The sequence below is a fragment of the Doryrhamphus excisus genome, chromosome 1 (genome assembly GCF_030265055.1).
Source record: "Doryrhamphus excisus isolate RoL2022-K1 chromosome 1, RoL_Dexc_1.0, whole genome shotgun sequence".
In the NCBI taxonomy this organism is placed as follows: Eukaryota; Metazoa; Chordata; class Actinopteri; order Syngnathiformes; family Syngnathidae; genus Doryrhamphus; species Doryrhamphus excisus.
Genome location: NC_080466.1, coordinates 7,716,678 through 7,736,163, shown reverse-complemented (window position 1 = coordinate 7,736,163; position 19,486 = coordinate 7,716,678). Strand labels below are relative to the sequence as shown.

Genomic DNA, 19,486 nt, shown 5'->3' with positions numbered 1-19,486 from the left:
TCAAATGTCTGTTTGTCACAAGTCTTGTAAGCTAGCGGTGATTAGATTAGCTTCAGTTTACGTGCTAGTTAAAGCACAAGCAGAGAGCTTCTTGTGCAGATGTATTTTTAACCTACAGAATTGGTATTTAGATCACTTTTCCCCCTTATATCATCATAAATAAACAATAGATCCACTTTCATTCACTCTAAGTCAGCTTTAAACGCCACTGTTGACCATAAGTGCCTATTTTTATTGAGATTTGTAAGTGACATATTTGATTCTACGTTTTTACCAAATTCATTAAGTACTAATATTTATTATGTAAGTTATTATGGCGTGTGTAGGCCAGAGCCTGGAATATCTCTTTTTTTGGCATTATAATTTTATTTATTTAATATATTTATATTTTTTCACACCTTGTTACATTCAGGAGCTATGATTTTAGTGTTTTATTATAACTGGGGCCAAAGAAAAAAAATCTGATCCCTAAACATCTTTCTTAGTTTGAGCCCCCTACCCAAAAAAATGATTAATATGAGTCCTCACTCCCCATCTTTCCATTTTTTCCTTGCCTGAATCTTTATCTGGCTCACTCCCAGAGGGGCCCCCCCACAATAAAAACAAATGACGAGGGGCCCCGGTACCTTTTGTGAAGGGGAGGGGGGGGGGTGCAAAAAGGCAGGCAGGCAAGCAGGCCGTACGCCTGTCCTATTATGTGCGACACATGATCAATAGGGCGATAAGGCAGCGACATCAATATAAGCGACAGAACAATGAGGGATATCATCGAACATCTATCTTAATATAGCCTGCTACAAGGGCCGCCTGACAAGCCGCCAGCTCATGAAAATTCCGCCCCACGAATCACCCACCCCCTTGTCCCACCCAAACCCCCCACCCTTCATACGCTCAATAGTCTATGCGCACACACGCATGCAGGCGGCGAAGCGCGTGCACAAGCACCGTGCAGCTGGCTATTATTCCCCCATTTCAATTTGACACCCATGCCTTTCATGCTAATTCTATTATTGTAGGAAGTTTATGTGATTCCATATCACTAGAAATCACTAATGTCTAATAACCCTTTGGGCTGAGAAGGGGCGGGTGGGGGAGGTGGGAGGGGGGCTGCCTGGAGACCCTGCAGCAGCCAGTGGGAAAATAATTACTTTCATATCAAAACTCTGCAGGAGGTGCAGGGTCCTATAGCCGGTGGCCACTAACCTCATTCCGGGCCGGCCTTTTTCAAATGAATAAATTTGTTAAAGCAATAAATACAAACAGCCAGACGGTGGTGAGCTACGAACGGCAAAGATGGAGGATTTGTCTGTTCTAAGTCGCCGCCCACCCCCCCCCTTCTTCCCTTCTCTTCTTGCTCCATACCTGCAAAGACAGCACTCACTTTTTAAACAATAGCTTTTATTTATCAAAACGTTTACATATAAATATCATTTTCTCCTTTGTACAATATCTGAGGATTTCCGTTGCAAGTAAAGATGTTTTCTTTTACAGGTTTTGCTCGACCAAAAGGAGAAAACCTGCATCTGATGATGAGGGTGATGAGGAGGGTTAACCTCAGGATTTTGGACAGGTGATTTAAAAAAGTAGGCGGGAATTATAGCCCCTTTTCCGCCAAGATGTGCAGTTCAGTTCTCAATGGATGGTGCATTTTTTTTTTTTTTACCACCTTTGCTGAAAGTTCTGCAGAATGCTGAAATAGTGATATAGTGACTTTTCTTTTGGGTTGCCAAATGTCCGAGAGGGTGGAGCTGGGCACATTGCAGTTCATTAATTGGGTGTCAGGCAATGAATGAATGACTTTAGCCCCTTTTACACAGCTTGTTCTGCAGATCGTATCAAAGCTGTGACAGAGCTGGGACTACACCGTGTAAAGGCTGTAAATGCCAAAAATGGTAGGACAGCTGTGTGAAACTGGCTCATACACAGTTGCAGCAATAGTCTGTCTTCACTGTGTTCTGTATGAAAGGAAATTTTGTTGCACGCAACTGCGTCGGTAATCCACCTTTGCTGAGTTCTTGTGAAAGATTATTGTCATATCAATGTTAAACTGACTGAGTCACACACAACTGTGACCTCGCCTCCACTGGGTTCTGTATGAATAGTAAGTCATCTGTTACAGCTCTGATTTCTGTGTAGTAGAGCCTCTTGTTGCACTTCTATGATGCCTGTATGTTGTTTGTTTAGTGCACCAAATCAGGGTTTATCGTTCCCAACTGTACCTAAGCGAACTGAACTGTACCACTTGGTGGAAACGCGTGTATTCCTGATATGTTTGCAAGCATCTACTGTATGCAGAGCTTTGGGAATGTTTGAACAGTCCACTCTCAGAACAAAATGTACCTTTAAGGAGTACAAACCTTAAAGGTTTTTTTTTATCCATTACGCCTTTGACAGCTCAGGAACATTCCTGTACCTTTAGCGGCCCTGGATGAGGTACCATTGAGTCTACCAATCAGCTCTATGAGGTACATTAGGTTAGACGGTACCTTGTAGGAGCAAAATTGACTCCAACTGCGCCCCTTATTTCTGACAGTGTCTGAGCAAGCATGCGTTAGTCCATATCCACATCCTCGCCATCTGTTTCGGGTGCATTTCTACAGTCTGTGTTTATGCTGAGACACTCTGAGAGGTCTGGAGATGCTGGCTCTTCTTTTGCGCTCCGCTCCTCTTTCGCACTCTGTTCCTCTTTCACGCTCTGCTCCTCAGCTTGGCAGTCGGTAGTCAGCTTGGCCTCTGCTTGCATCTCGTCGGAATTGCCACACTGCAAGGACGTCAGAGAGTCGGGAAGCACACCACAGTCGCCAGCATGTTCCTCTGAGTCGCCTCTATTGCTATCAGGACCGTGGTGGTTGGGTGTTTTATGATCCGTGGTTGTAGGCTTAGTGAGACTGCAAGAAAGGTCAGTGGGAGTCTGTTCAAGGCTTTGTCCGAGGTGGAGCCTGTTGCCCTCCTGACATGGCGCTGCCTTCAAGGCCGTTTGTGGCACAAGAAAGCCAAGAGGCTGATGGGTAATGGGGTAAAGCAAAAAGTGGCCTTTACCCACCAGTGTCCTCTGAGTGGGCAGAGAGAAGTCCAGCTGTGGTTTCCGTCGAGGCGTGGCGTCCGAGAGAAGGCTCTCCACGCTGAAAGGGTTGCGCTTCTGCAGGGCCGACGACCTCGATCCTGCAGGACTACCAGAGCTGTGCGTGCTTTCCGGAGAAACCTGCTCTGCTTCTCTTCTTTGGTTTTGGTGGTTGAAGTGTCGTGTTTGGTCACAGCTGGATTCGGTTTGGTGTCGTACTTCGGAGCCTCTCGTTGTCAGGGGAAGTTCCATGTGAATATTCCCGTTCAGGCCTGAAGAAGGCTGCTGCTCGCTGTCGGTGAATTGCGACACACCGCTGTCGCTTTCTGAACCGCCGGGTGTGTGGAAGCTGTCACCTTGCAGAAGTTTGTTTTGTGACTTGAGCAGCTTCCGCTCCTGTTTGCGTTTCTTCTTCTCTGCACGTTCTTGTTCCCGCCGCGCAATCTCCTCAGGGTCCATGGGCTCACCGCTGCATGTGGTCGGATGGGAGTTGTGCGCAGGCCGACCAGGCCCTTTCTTTGTGTTCTCCTTCTTTCTCCACTTAGCACGTCGGTTCTGGAACCAAACCTGTGCACACAAGACGGATTTACTTGTCAGCAAAACAAAACGCATGCTACAAATGACTTCACTAACTAATTAAAAATTTTAAATTAAAATTAATTTGCAACAATTAAAGTCAAGACAACAACTGTAAACCATAAACTAAGTCTTCAATTAGTTTAATTCAAGTGTCAATGGGCAAAAAAAGAGGCTGAGAAAGGGTAAATGAAAAATGTATTAACATTTAAACACACAAAGAAAACTAAATATTTTAAGATAAAGGAAAACTAGGAGGAACAAACATGAATTACATCACAAAATAGATTATATGAGATTACCTTCAACACATCCATCCATTTATCTATTTTGTATAATATAACTCGCCAATTATCTGTCATTAAAATCTCCATAAACAACATCTCAAATTCAAACATTTATAATAATATGCCCATAAAATACACAGCTTCTTTTGAGCAGATTATTATTATAAATTATTATATAAATCACCACATTGTTAAAGTAATTGCCAATGCTTTGGAAGTTTTTTGGTGGGAAAATACAAAAAAAAAACTGAGTCACATGCCTAAGTCACAGTTGACTAGGCCATATACAACAGTTGAATGACACAATCTGTTAAACTGAGGATGTAGGCGTTTTTAACTGTTTGTTTTGGCAAAAAAAAAAATAATAATAACTTGGCCAATTATTTAACAAGGTCAAAACCTCTCCATCATAAAGTGAATGGTACCTTTCAACATGTTGCTTTTAACTTGTTTGACCATACAATGTCTGTGTGCATGGTTGTATACTTGCAGCAGGTTAGGAGATTTAAGTACTCGTTTCGCTTTAATCACCAATGACTTTGCTTAATTGCTAACTCCATCAATTAGATCTAATTGCACCCTAACTAATTGGCAGCGTCTCACCACTACCACCCCCAGCCAATCCTACAAGCCCTCCGCTCTAAGGGGCTCACGTCCCTCTCACGCCCGCCTGGGAGATTCTCCCTGGCCGGCTGCTGGGCTCGCTCAGGGCCGCGTGTTGGCCGCTGATAAGGTTGGACGAGTGAGAGGCGCATAATGAGGACGAGGCGCTGACACGGTGCGACAATGTGGATTGTTGATGTCGCAAACCTGCGATAAAGGAGCGTGTTAAGCGGCTTGAGGACTGAATAATCTCAGGTTTAGGTGCAAAAATCCGCAAAATACATAAAAGCCACCGCGGGTTGTGCATGTTAGCTAGAAAATGCAAAAGAACACTTTCGTTTGTGCAGATACAACAAACCAAATATGCTTCTTATTTCCTGAAATGCAATATATATTAGTAATAATTTATAATTTGGTCATTAATTTATTAGTTAATAAGATAATCATGCATTAATACTGTTGGTATGTATTCCTATTGCTACAATAACCAGTAAATGTATTGTAATTATTATTATTAGTGGTAGTATATTTATTAACATACTAGATGATCAACGTTTCAAAATGAACTAATTACAGTAATCATCATATATTTTAATTATAAATATAATAATTATTAGTGTGTTTATTAAAAATAAAAACTACTCACAATTTGTGTGCATTTGTAAGTCGCTATACTTATTTTATAAAATAATTGTATCTACTTATAAAGATGGAAAAATATTATTTTCCATCCAGTAGGCTCAGCAAATAGCCTAGTTTTTATTAACCCCTAAATCAATAGGTTGTGTCCATGCATAATTCACAGGCGACCCTTCTTTATTGAAGCTTTGGTAATTGACAAATAGCACGCCCCCACCCCCTCCCCAGTATGTAAAGGGATGGCCTTCACTGGCCACCTCCTAAACAAACACCCTTGGAACATTTCCTGGCATCTTTTGGTGGTGTTGTGCCGCACTGAATTAAAAAAAAAATAATGTAAAAAAAATGGCTAATTACCTGAACCCTGGACTCCACCAGGTCGAGCCTGAGGGCCAGTGCCTCCCGCATGAACACATCAGGGTAGTGGCTCTCGTTGAAGGCCTTCTCCAGCTCCTCCAGCTGCCAGCCTGTGAAATTGGTCCTGGTTCTTCTCCGTTTACAACCAGGACTTTCTTTGTCTGGGTCCCCGGGATCTGTTGAAGAATTGTTACATCATCATTGATGTCAAGGAAATCTATAATTGACTGACAGCTTCGCCAATTAGTTGATAAATTACTCTTCTATGCTGCAGCTTAATTAGATATTTTTTTTACAAAAGCTTCTAACTTTTCGTTCCAGAATCAGTTGGATGGGATTTGCTGCTGTGTTATTAGGCAACCAATAGCAGTTTGGCACCTTTTATTAAAGCATACAAAGGAAGGAGCACATGATTAATTTCTGTAAAATCAAGCAAATATTGTAATATTAAAATACTGTACATACAACATACATATTGTTTCTAATCAGTTGTCATCGATTATTGCACTTAAAGCTTATCATGATAAAATTACGAATAAAAGAGGTACCTTTTTTAAATATACAATTATACATCCACGGTGGGTGAAGATGGAGTCCTTACCGGAGAGTTTGTACGGTCCGTCGGGCGACAAGAGCCCGCTGGAACTGACCACCGAGGCCGAGCAGGAGCCGTTAAGTAATCCGTCTATAGAGAAGGGGACCGCGGCCGCAGATTGAAGCTGGTGCGCGCTGGCGAGCTCGTAGACGTGCTGCTGGGAGTGGTGGTGGTGATGTTGCTGGTGATGCTGATGCTGCTGGTGGTGGTGGTGAGGACCGAGCGGGTACGGAAAACCCACCAGCCCGCCTAAGGAGCCACCGAAGTGGGCGTGAGGATGATGCTCGAGGACGCGACTGTCCATGCTCGCCCGGGCTGCATGCGGCGGGGCCGAAGTGAGGATGCGCAGGAGGGGGCAGTGTGTGGCTGAACATGCAGTCAGCAAAGCAGGGAATGATCGGAAAAGAAGGTCGGGAGCTGATGTGTTGTCTCCCGCGGCCACGGATGAGCGTGTGGAAAGCCGGCAGCGACGTGTTGTGGTTCAGCCGGAGATGTCAAGATCGCTTCCCCCGCCTCTTCGAGCCAGCTCATTAGGACTCCCCCATCTGCTCGCGGGACCAATAAGAAACCTTAATGGCCGTGTGACATCACAAGGCTTGGAGGATTCGAGGGGTGCGAGCGTTGTTAGGGTTTTTTCTTTACTTTTACCCCTCAGCTGGGTCGATCAGCAATTACATCTGGTATCACCCATTCATTCATTTATTCATCAACATGCCCAAAAATGCAGCTGGACACTCAATGGCAAAACACTCCAAAAGTACACGTTACTGCCATGTTAGATGATCCACAACAGCTTTTACCTCCAAAATACAGCAGAATCCAATGCAAGTCGTGTGTATTTTATTTTATTATCATGTAGTTTTGTGATTTGCACTGGACAATAACTGCAATGCCTCATACTGAGAGCAGTTACTACTATTTTGGCTGCTTTATTCAGCACAAAAGTCCAATTTTGTATTACTATTGGAAGCAGCTCTCTGTAGCATGTGATTGCACAAATCGCTATGGCATGTCACGAGACGAGATATGAGAACGAGACGAGATTTTAACATTAATTTTAACAAATGAAAAAATATTTAAAGACATATGATAATGGATTGTAATTTACTAATTTTATTTCTACCTTCCACTTTGTGCATATGCACCAGCCCCGCCTCCACCCACCAACACAAAGAGGCTGTCTGAGTGGCAAAAGGGGTGCTCCAAGGTACTGACACCGATGCACAGAGTGAACTCTCCTCTTGCCTGTTTGGAGGCAAAAGGTGAGGAAAACAGACATGCATGCACTTGGCAATATATTTGGGGCCACCAATATCAGTTATTGTGTAATTAATTAATTAATTGATTATTGTCCGAGGCCTTGTGACGATGGGATTTCTAAATGTGAAATCATGTCATGGTTTTAATCTCACGAGTTCTTGTGCCCCCCTACAAATTGCAAAAGAAAAATCAATTTAAAATTAAAAGTTGCAAGCAGCTTTGACCGGGATAAACAGGCCCTCACACCCCTGCACAACTGGGGAGGGGGGGGGGGGTGGTCAGCAGGCACAAAGTGGGCAAAATGCAAGACTCACACGAGTATGGCGCTATAGGCTTCTCAAGCAGAACCTTCATATGCATACTATATAGCCACGAGGGTGCGCATCTGAGTCAATGCATACACATGGTGACCTAACCTAGTATAAAAAATATGGAGGTGATCTGACCATCTGTAAGGTAGTTATGAATCGGATACAAATACAATACAAATACGAAAACCCTGTTTTTCAATTCCATGGAGTAATTAGCCAGCAGGAAACAAGACATCCAAGTCGCACAAATGCTTGAAATTTTGGTTCTCTTGTTTTCTATACTTGCAATGTGGATATTTTATCAAAGGGAGGAAATACAATAAAAATGCACAAACATTTGCATGCACAGCATGCAATAACTTAGAATGAATGTTGCAATCTGTGTGTGCAGGCGTCCTCCAACTTGTCTGAGGGTGTTCTCCACAGCCAGAGACACCTTAAGTCCAGGAAGAAGCAGATATGTAAATTTTTCTGCAAAAGAATTGTTAATTCTTCAAAGTTTATGGTTGCAGCTTTGCTCAATGCACACTTCCATTGGGCTTGAATTGACTTATATTTGGCCAGTCTGGCTGACGTATGTACGTTTATTTAGTGCTCAGCTCATATATCCTTTTAAAATTAATTATTTTAATTTCTATTAGCAAGATATTCTGCAAGTTACTGGACACCTGTGAAGTTATTGCGTATACCGTATATAAGAGTGGTGTGAAGAAGTGTTTGCCCTCTTCCTGATTAGTTTTGTCACATGTAAATGTTTCAGATCATCAAACATATGTAAGTACTGAACACACTTTTTAAAGTCATCTTAATAGGATTCAGGTCAGGACTTTGACTCTTGGCCACTCTAAAGTCTTCATTTTGTTTTTCTTCATCCATTCAAAGGTGGACTTGGTGGTGATCATTGTCCTGGTGCAGAACCCAAGTTTGTTTCAGCTTGAGGTCACAAACAGATGGCTGGACATTCTCCTTCAAGATTTCTTGGTAGACAGCAGAATTCATGATTCCATTCATCACAGTAAGTCTTCCAGGTCCTGAAGCAGGTAAATAACTTCAGACAGTCGCACTACCACTACCATATTTTACTGTTAGTATGATGTTCTTTTTCTGAAGTGTCAGATGTAATGGAACACACCCCTTCAAAAAGTTGAACATATGTCCCATCAGACCAAGGTCTTTGGGATCATTAAGATCAGCAAAATTGAGACTAGCCCTGATGTTCTTTGTTTCGCAGTGGTTTTCGTCTTGAAACTCTACCATACAGACCATTTCTGTCCAGTGTCTTTTTATGGTTGAGCCATGAACACTGACCTTAGCTGAGGCAAGTGAGGTCTGCAATTCTTTGAAAAATGTTTTTTGTGGCCATCCACTCCTGGGAAGGTTCAACACTATTCCATGTTTTTGTCATTCGTGGATAATGGCTTTCACTGTGGTTCGCTGGAGTCCCACCTTTTCCAGAATGATAGATCTCAATTAATCACAGTTATGTTTTAACTGCATTTAGTGTTCAGTTGTGTTGTCATTGATTAATATTGAAATTGATTTTATTTTTTTTAACATTTTATTGTGACAAACATGCCAAAAAATAAGAAATCAGAAATGAGACTTTTTCACACCACTGTATATACTGGCAAAAATAGCGATGGTAACTAATTTATTTAATTAATTACGGAAAAATCCTTACCGTAATTAATGCATACTCATTATGGCAAGCCACGTCTCTCTCTTATGATGACAGACGATGCTCCCCACAGACTCACACAGATTCTGATGCTCTTTTATAACTTTATTTTGACCTGAACACATTAACAGCAGTCCAATTCCAACACCATATATGTATCTCCAACTCCAAACAAACACGTCTCTTGTTCATTCGTTATTGCAATGACACTTCCTCATTATCACTAGACAGACCGCAAGATGCATTCACAGCCACTCCAAACATCACAGCAACATCTTTAATAAGCGTGTATGTGTGGTCTAAATGGAGAGAAATGCCAAGAAAATCAGTAAGTGAATATTCACATCACTCACTTTGTAACTCTTAATGTGGAAGTACAATTTACTGCATGCAAGTATACCCGGAAACCCCAGAATATTCACTCAAAATGTGAATTAAACTTAAATGATATGATGTCTATGAACACAACTCCTCACTGCTCATAATAACAGTTAATGTCTGATTCAAATATTTTGCTATTAAATAAACCAGTGTTAGGTAAGTCGATTTTCAGATGCGTGTGCCATCTCTTAACTTGATTAAAATTTTCAGTTAATTTGTCATTGTTAAAACATAAATATATATATAATCCTGCCATGTTCTTTCAATAAAATACAGTTAAAATAAATTGCATATTTCAGACACAGTGTGATTAATCATAATTAATGTGATTAATCTGCTTAAAAATTGTAATCATTTGACATGATATATATATATATATATATATATATATATATATATATATATATATATATATATATATATATATATCATGTCAAATGATTATATATATATATATATATATATATATATATATATATATATATATATATATATATATATATATATATACACCGTATTTTCCGGACTATTAAGTCGCACTTTTTTCATATGTTTTTCGCTGTTCCTGTTTCGCTGTTCCTGTTTCGCTGTTCCTGCGACTTGTACTCCGTAAAATAAATTATCCACTAAAAATGCGACCAGTGCGACTTACATATGGTTTTTTTTCTACGTAATTATGCATTTTTGGCCTTGTGCGACTTATACTCCGGAGCGACTTGTAGTCCATATATATATATATATTGAGGGGGGTGAGAGACAGAGTGATAGCTACTAACTACTGTATATAATTTTGACTAGCTAGCGATATGCAGGATTTGGAGTTTGATGCTTCAAGGTTTCTGATTTCAAAGTACGTGCACTTTTCAAAAATGTGCAAAAAAAATTCTACTACTACAGAATCAGTCACCATCAGACACTCCCATTCCATGTGTTGTTGGTTTTAATGAAGGCAGGAATTATATTTATTACTAGTTTTCCTTCACAAAGATGATGTATGAAATTAAACATGTGTTTATTAATGTCAAGACAAGACAATGTGCAGCCACTAGAAAGGAACATAATTCGTCCCCTGCTACCAAAAGCAACTCAGACTGCAGAAAACTACATCAACTGCAATGCTAACATCCTGTAATCTATATATCAGGGGTGGACGACCTACCCTCAAGAGCATCCAGATCATGCCCACTATGCAATTCTAAAAAAGAGCTGTTGAAAAAGCCCCAGAACAGTTAATCATTTTCATAAATATAGTTTGGCCCATGGAGGCCCCTGATAGGATAAATGATCCACAGCCTTCATACAATCTCAGAAAGTCAGCTGTTAAGGAATGTTTTTTTTTTTTTTTTGCCGGTTTCCAAGTGACAATCATTCCGAGCGATATATGTTGTGTGTGTGTGTGTGTGTGTGTGTGTGTGTGTGTGTGTGTGTGTGTGTGCTTTAAATAAGCTAATTATCCAGTTGAGGTCTTGTCTAATGGCCCTCGACTTGAAGTGTGCATTGGAAAACGGGAGGTGTTGAAATTTGCAGTCATGAAAAGGGGCCAGCACCAACTGGCTGTGCGGCCCTCATCTCCAATGACGGCGGTGGAGGGAGGCTGGGTGGGGGGGGTGTAAGAGAAAAAGATTATACATATAAATTGTAAACGGTGTCGCTGGGGCCAAATCTTGCCCGAGGCGGTGACTGCTTCATTTTGTGTTAAATTTCTTGACAGAGAGACACCGGCGTGCTGGTGAATACTGAATGGTAATCAGAGCTGCTTGAATAAGTGCCCCCCCCCCATCCTTCCTGCCCCTCCCTTTCTCCTTCCATTATACTGTGAATTAATTCGACTTTATTTATCCAATTTCTGCAGCTGACAGAATGTTAATTTGAGTTGAGATTTCTCTCTGCTGTTCCACGCGTGACCCCGCGGCCCCCGGATTGGCGTGTTGTAATAACCCGAATCTTTCACCAGAAGCTCCGATAATTGTTACCTTATTAGCATGTAAATTGTTTAATTAATATTATTATGAAGAAGCATATAATCCCCTCCGTTACTTGACCTGCAAGTGGGCTCCTCTGCATTTAAATGTCTTGCTTGTTAAATGGCCTCTTTAATGTCGCCTTATAAACCTCTTCCTGCAATCTTAGCGCAACTTTGAGCACTTAAGTGGTGCTTTTGATGTCGCCCCATCTTCTTCTTTATGTCCCTGCTGCTCTCCCTGATGCCTATTTATTTTCCTGACATCAAAATCTATCGCTTTCTTGTCATTTGCTTATAAAAGCTTTCTTTCACAAAGGCCCTCGCCCCCACCCCTCTCTCTCTCTCTCTCCACTCTCCCGGCGGCGGTGCGAGCCAAACGCATGCGGCGCTCGATGAAAAGCAGCCCTTGACATGAGGTCCCATGAGAGTGCACCATTTAAATTTGCTTTTCTTCCTTCCTCCTCCCTCTTTTTTTTTTCATTTGCAGGGTACGAGTGACATTGTCAGATGCTAGCTTTAATTAACTTGATAATAAGATGGCCGATTCACATAGAAGGCTAGCCACCAGCCCCAAACAAGCCTCCCATCTTCAATGAGCAGGCACCGCAACTACATCCACATTCTGAATACAAACATGAAACAATGCAGCTAAGTAACTGTCATCACATTGTCACTATAAATAATATAATAAATAATAGAGGTGGCCTTTGACAGGGCGTGTCCTCGAGGTAACGAATAAGGAAGTGACTTCGATGTTGGAAACAAAGATGGCCACTGAAGTGATTAGCATAGATACTAACATACTGTAGCAGCAGTTTGATCAGAATTACTCTGAATGGACGCTGAAAAAAGTCTAAAGTTAACAGAATAAAGTTGTAAAGTGGGATTACATTGTAACTACATTAGTTATGAAAATAAAGTCATAATATTAGGATGTAATATGAAGTGGCATTGTAAATTGATGGACGGAGGTTGTAGTTTATGACACAAAAATGTAAACACATCTGGTTCATGTTTCAACCAACCCCACAAAAGCGACTTTGAGCTTGTAAACAAGGGCACCCTCTGAAGTAGTTAGCATAGATGCTAACATAGCAACAGTTTTATCAGAAAATTACTAGTTTTAATTGTGGGATGTGATGGGAAAATCCTTCATCCAATGACCTTTTAGTTAAGATTTAGGTTTTTTTTCCAAATAGTTTCTATCTTAAGCATAGGCTACAACCTGTACAGCAGGGTCTACGTGCAAAAAACACAAGAAACGCACGGACGGCGTACATCTGACTGAGCATAGATGAGTTCAGTTCAAACAAACCCTACAGGCGCTTACAATTCTTTCGTGCGTGTCTTTTGTACGTTTTGATGGTGTCCATTTTTTTCACACATTGCACTTGCGGACTCCTATGTTGCGTGCCGCACTTGCAGCCCAGATATGTAATTAGTGTGGCCGACAGACATTCAGATATTTCATGCATCCTCCATGCATGTCGAGATCTTACGCCTTCATGGTCACTACAACTACGTTCTCCACTAACCAAAAAAGAAACAAAACGCAGCAATTTGGGGAACTGCAAAAATAGCACGGCTATAAAAATCGTCAAATGGAAAAAAACCTTTGAAAAAAATGTTGAAGTTGCCAAAATAGTTGAAAACTACTAGAAAAAGTTGTACAAGTCATGACATAAATTTGTCACTTTTTCTTCATCACATTATTTTTAGCAATATATTGTCTTGGATGGTTCATTCATGGCAGCCACCTTGAAGACTGTGACATGATGACATGTAAGCTTTAGGCACTCACATTCATTGACCAAGAAAAAGAAAAAACGGGAAAAAGCTCTCCGGCTGTGTATTTGTGCCCTAATACATGAGATATCTATAATTAACATCTTGTCCTTATGTCTTACGCCTGAATAAATTGGCAGCACACTCACAGAGACTCATTATTAGCTGCTTTCAGCAGAGGCCTGCACACATCAACTTCACTAAATCGTTATGTTAATGGTGTGTGTATGTAGGCTGTATTCTACTGTCTAAACCAACCGGCCTGCTGCTTCATTTCAAATGTTCAGTTCAGAGGAGGCCCAATTAAACATAATAGACCATACTTTTTCACTTTGCAAACCAGTAGTTCACCTACCACAGATTCTCAAAACACATGTTCTGCTCTAGTACTGTAGTGCAAAGCCTCTCAAATAAGGACAAATGTGTTCAAAATTAGCAAAATGTATCCAATAAAGATAAGTAAATTGCACTACAGTGGTACCTCCATTAACATCTGTCCTGGTTAGCACGTTTTTCGGTTATTCATAATTTTTCGTAAAAATGTTGCCTTGTTTGTGTTTACCCGCTTGATTAGCATGCAATATGGGGCATGTAACAAACTGTTGAATTTGTGCTTGGTTTGTTTACGCTGCCATTTTTCTTTGGGAACGGTAGTCTTCAATGAAGGTAAACAAAACTTTGAACCTTCATTTATTGTCTTATTCGTCATGTATTTGCATTTAGAATGTTTTTTAAGACTATAATTATAAAGCTATAAAAACATGTTTTGTATTAACCGCAGATGACATCATAAATGGGCGACGTAACTTCTGGTTCAGTAAACCATGTTGTTATAAAAAATATATATATATATATATATATTAAGAAACCAGACGCACTCATGCAGTGTATTAACAGCACTACAAGATGTGTACCTGACTGTACGCTAATCGGAGAATGCACGCAAACAGAGGCAAAATTGTGGCATACATTTTCCACCTGGCTTGTGGTTCGATTTCATTTCATGTAGTTATTAGAAAGGTGTCCTACTTGACTGCTTACTTAGTTTTTGTGTTTGAAACAAAACAGCAGCAAAATTTGGATTTCAGTTGAATAGATGTCAAAGGTCCTGTTGATCAGGCAAAATGCAGATTCTGCAAAATCTAAAACGTTTACTGTGTGGGTTATTGTGTGTAGCTGCTCTATAGGAGACCACAACTCAATAAAATTGACATAATAGGTCCCCTTTAAGTAGAAATGCTCTGAAAAAGCTCATGGAACTGTTACATTAAATAGTCAGGTTATCAAGCCTATAGGACTTAGCTGTTTTGTATGTACAGTATCTAAAAAACAACAACTTAACCACAAAGACTTCCTTTTGTGCAAAGGAGATCATAAAGAGTGGACCCTCTCACCCAGCAGGTGAGTAAACAGGATAAGAAGCTTTCTTAGAAGAGTCTTAATACTTGCCTCTGGAGAGAAGGAATCAAGTCACATTTATTTTTTAATTAGTCAAAGCAAGGTGATGAAGAGGAGCGTTAATTAGCTAACTCTCCTCAGTGAAGTTGCTCATTATTTAGCCAATGGCTTGATAATTAAGAGTCTAATCTAAATTAATTGCAGGATGCTTTTTTTTGATTTGCGCACATGCTCTCAAACGAGGAAAGTGGGTGCAATTCCAATTACAAGTAAAAGGATTTCAAGTATTGATCTTGTGTTTTTTTTCTGCACACAAATGGCATAATAGCAGCTTTGATCGTTTGGAGAGGTAAAGAGTCCATTTCCAGGCGGGCGCTTTGCATCTCCTCATGTGCATGCAATTAGAAACAAGTCTTATTATGAATCTAATTGGGCTTATGACGGAATATGCAAATAGTTCTTGTTGAGTATTCCTTCATTCCACTTCTTCTTGGAGGGATTCAACAGGATGCATGTATAAAAAAAAAAAAAAAGTAAATAGAACCACCATTCAAACAGCAGCTGCTCATTTTAAAAGTGACTGATCACCTTTCCCTGAAAAAAACATGCTCAATATGCCATGAAATTCCATGCCTGAAAGAGTCCAAAATTCCATTTTAATTGTTATCAATGACTCAGATCTGCCTTCTACTCTCTACCACCCCCACCATCTTTGAGCGCCAGATTTGGCACAAGGCATATGGAAATAGTCCTAATTAACCTCGTCCTTCACAGGGGAAAACTCTTATGGAGATTCACACTTTTAAACATATTTAGGAGTGGATAGACCATTTTATGTATATATTTTTTAGTTTATAGAAGATGTTGCTTTCTCACAGACGCTCATAAAAACAGAAAAGCAAGCAAGTGTTCTGTTTCCCTGTCATTTATTTTATTAATAGAAAACTAATATATGCTCAAAAGAACAATTAAAGGTCACTCACTCAGAGGTGGTCCTGCTCTAGAACCCAAGTTGGTATCAGCTCGAGGTCACAAACAGATGGCTGGATATTCTCCTTCAGTATTTTTTGGTAGACAGCAGAATTCATGGTTCCATTTATCATTTATTACAGCAGGTCTTCCAGGTCCTGAAGCAGCAAAAGAGCCCCAGACATCACACTACCACCACCACATTTTACTGTTGGTAGGATGTTCTTTTTCGGAAACATGGCCTTACTTTTACACCAAATATAATGGGACACACCCCTTCCAAAACCAAAAACATTTGTCCCAAAGGTCTAGGGGATCATCAAGATGTTTTCTGGCAAAGTTGAGATGAACTGTTTTTGTTCAGCAGTGTTGTCTTGTTGGGAGTCCTGTACACTGACATTAACTCATGCAAGTGACAGACAGTTGTTTGGATGTGATTGTGGGGTCTTTTGTGACCTCTTAGATGGGATGTTGCTGCGCTGTTGGGTTAGTTATGGTTGGCCGTTTTTTTTTTCTCCTTAATAACATTTTATTTAAAAACAGCATGTTCAGTTGTGTTGTCATTAACAAAAGGGTATTTATTTAGTTTTATTTCGTTATTTAGTCATTAAGACAGAGTCTAGTAATAAAAGAAATAGATTTAATATTCAATCACTGTTGTGATATTGAGGCGGTTGGACAACCAAATATGCCTACTCTGTGTTTTTATTGCGTCATTTCACCTTGTTTGTTTGAAAAGCGTATCTTTCACATTTTAAAGTTTTACACCCACCCGTCCATTTTCTATACCGCTTATCCTGAGTTTTAATATTCGTGTGAAAATTGCATTATGATCGAACCTGTTTTTCCACATTTATATGTGCAGTTTAGTAGTTGTGACAAATCTACTGTATGAACAGTGTTAATAGGATAAAAAAAAGTGAACTAATGTACACCCTTGAATAATCTTTTTTTCTTGCACTGATCATGATTAATGTTGAAAGACCTGAGTGAGTAGATAACTCCCTTCAACTGGCAGGATAGCAATCACAACATGACAGTGTCTCCTTCCGAACATGCTCCTAATTGTTTACCACAGCTTGTTTACATAAACACAGACCACTTGGGTGGGGGTTGGAGAGTGGAGTGTGAGCTATGTATACTGTAGAAGCACAGAGAGAGAAATTAATTTAAAAATGGTGGCAGATAATTACTTATCAATTAAAGCTGTTATCCGGTCCTAATTAGGCAGCGTTCATTAAATACAGCCAATTTAAAACCTTAATCAAAGCTAGCGGGGCCTGACAACACAGCCGGGGACCAGCAAAGGGCTCCCCCCAGTGGACTACAGGGGAAGTTGACATACTTTTAAAGTATTTTTTTAATTAATATTTGGCTACCTTGAAAAATATTCACATACTTTACTCAATAATACAAAAACAGTAATTTCATCGTTTAAAATCACACTGGTTTTGCATAGTTTTAACCCATCTGAGGTAGATGTGTTAAGTATAGTATAAACTTCCTTGCTAGTTGGTTCCAATAAAAATGAAAATGAAGCAGCATATTCTTATGCCTTTTTACTCAGGTTTTTGGTAGTAAGCACTGTGGGATCTTGGAATTTGGAATATTATTTGTGGTGAGATCATTCCTCTCCACAACCATCATCTCTCATTAAAACATGATTTAAAACCTCTTGTTTTCACTCCCATGTTTCCCATGTCTTTCTATGTAAACAAAAGGCCTATAGTTCTCCTAAATATTGTTTACAAATCTGTCTAAACGTCCTACTATGGAATAATAAGATGGCAAGTAGATAGTTTGATTATTGCACAGGTGTGCATAAGTCTGGCCCCAATAAAAGGCCACACAAAAAAATTTCAGTTTTATCACACAACACAATGCCACAGGGAGCGTGCAGGTAGGCATGATGACTGCAGGAATGTCAACCACAGCCTCATCACCTCCAAGACACCCGCTGTAACAATCAGTTTGCATAACCAAATAATTTCTGCACAAACTGTCAGAAAGCGTCGCAGGAAGCTCATCTGCATGCTCGTCGTCCTCATCGGGGTCTCAACCAGATTGCATTTTGTCAACGCAACCGACTTCAGTCGTGAAATGCTCATATTCCATGACTATAGTTAGTCGTTTATTGTGGAGCGAGCGGCCAATTGTGGCAGTGGGGTTATGGAATGGATTGAACACTGATGAATTTATAGGCCTTTTGTGTGGTTTTCCATGGAAAACATTTTAGATATGAGTTCAGCTCATGGAAAAAAAAGTGTTTTTTTTATATTTTTGTTGAGTTGCCTTTATGATCTTTAAATGGGCATCGTGATATCTGTTGTTCTTTTCTTGCTAAAGCATATCCAAATCTATTATATTGAATGTCTTTCTATAAATTACAGCTATTTATTGTACACAATCGGGAAAATAAAATCCTGGGCCCGATGTAAGTAAGACTGGTATCGATAACAGGTACCATTAATGAAAACAGTGATTTTTTAAATATTTTATATTAGTATCTCCTGCCTGCAAATGACTTAAATAATCATACTGTTTATCAATACAGGTGGATCCAATGTCCTAACTGTGTATGTGACTAAGGAGTTTTCAAAAAGGAGGGGTGGGGGGTGGCAAAGATTTGCAGGGAGGTGCACAGCTTGACGAAAATTGATATCAACAGTTATGTTTGATGGTAATATGAATAGTTTTTTTGGTCCCAATGTGGGAAAACAGCTCAATCGTAGTCCAGAAATTTAGTTTTTCAGGGGACTAATCCCCCAAAGGAGGGCTCAAGCATGTGTTTTTATGTTCTATAAAGGTACGCTAGAATTAGAATGATGCAAAACATTGCTTACTCCAAGTTATCTCATAAGATATTTGGCTTTGGAGTATAAATATTTTGAGGCTTGTACTGTTAAACTGAACCTTTCAGACAGCATTGTGTGTAATATTCAGTAACTCTTGTATTGCATATCATATTGTATTGTATTGTATAGCATATATACAGTATATTGTTGAGCAGCTTTCTTTAACAGTGCATATGTGCTCTCAAATAGAACATTTCCTTTCACTGATAATTGGTGTCATTGTTGTGAACACCCTAACAGTCCTCACCCTCTGGCCTCTACTTTGATTTAACCCCTTCTCTTCTACGGGTCCAACAAAAGCACACAATGCCCAGCACTGAGGAACAACTTAATTAATATTGGCTCCTGTTTGCTCTTCTTAACGAATGAGGGATTTATGCACCTCTGGGACACAGCCTCTCTCAGTCGCTTTGAATTATCCCCCAGCATTGTCCTCCAATTTCACTACTGTGATCCTGCACCGGCGGGGCCCATGTCGCCGGGCAGACCACTACACACACACACACAGAATGAGGCCTCCCCCCATGGAGTCCATCTGTCCTGTCCATCTTTGTCCCACTCGGGTGTGTTTTGGTTCATTGTCTCCAGCATGTTTATTGTTTTAATGCAGTGCTGCTGTTCCAACCCATGTCATCAGCTCAAATAACCGCCATCCCATTAACATGTTAGAAGTGGGGGGGCTTGACAAACCAAAATTGGCTGCAATCTGATCCCCCCCCCCCCCCCCCCCCCCCATGCTGGTCAGAGGAGCAGGGGTAAAGGAAAGAA

General features: G+C 40.2%; 1 protein-coding gene and 1 long non-coding RNA gene across 4 annotated transcripts in view; one reads left to right on the top strand and one right to left on the bottom strand.

Moving 5' to 3' along the window:
• Nucleotides 1–9,996, top strand: part of LOC131143218 (uncharacterized) — a 36,222-nt gene extending 26,226 nt beyond the window's left edge. For 2 of the 3 annotated variants that reach the window (XR_009133275.1, XR_009133281.1), the window contains 2 exons: nt 1,492–1,570; nt 8,572–9,996. This is a non-coding gene — a long non-coding RNA (uncharacterized LOC131143218). Of the gene's footprint in view, nt 1–1,491; nt 1,571–5,544; nt 5,925–8,571 lie in introns of those variants that run through there. The other variant, XR_009133287.1, reaches the window with a different exon arrangement.
• LOC131143202 (homeobox protein unc-4 homolog) lies at nt 1,427–6,577 on the bottom strand. Its single transcript, XM_058091736.1, has 3 exons — nt 6,125–6,577; nt 5,524–5,699; nt 1,427–3,628 (listed from the first exon to the last, which is right to left on the bottom strand). The coding sequence occupies exons 1-3, from the start codon at nt 6,420–6,422 to the stop codon at nt 2,552–2,554; spliced, it is 1,551 nt and encodes a 516-aa protein (XP_057947719.1). The 5' UTR covers nt 6,423–6,577; the 3' UTR covers nt 1,427–2,551.
• Nucleotides 9,997–19,486: the final 9,490 nt, after the last annotated feature.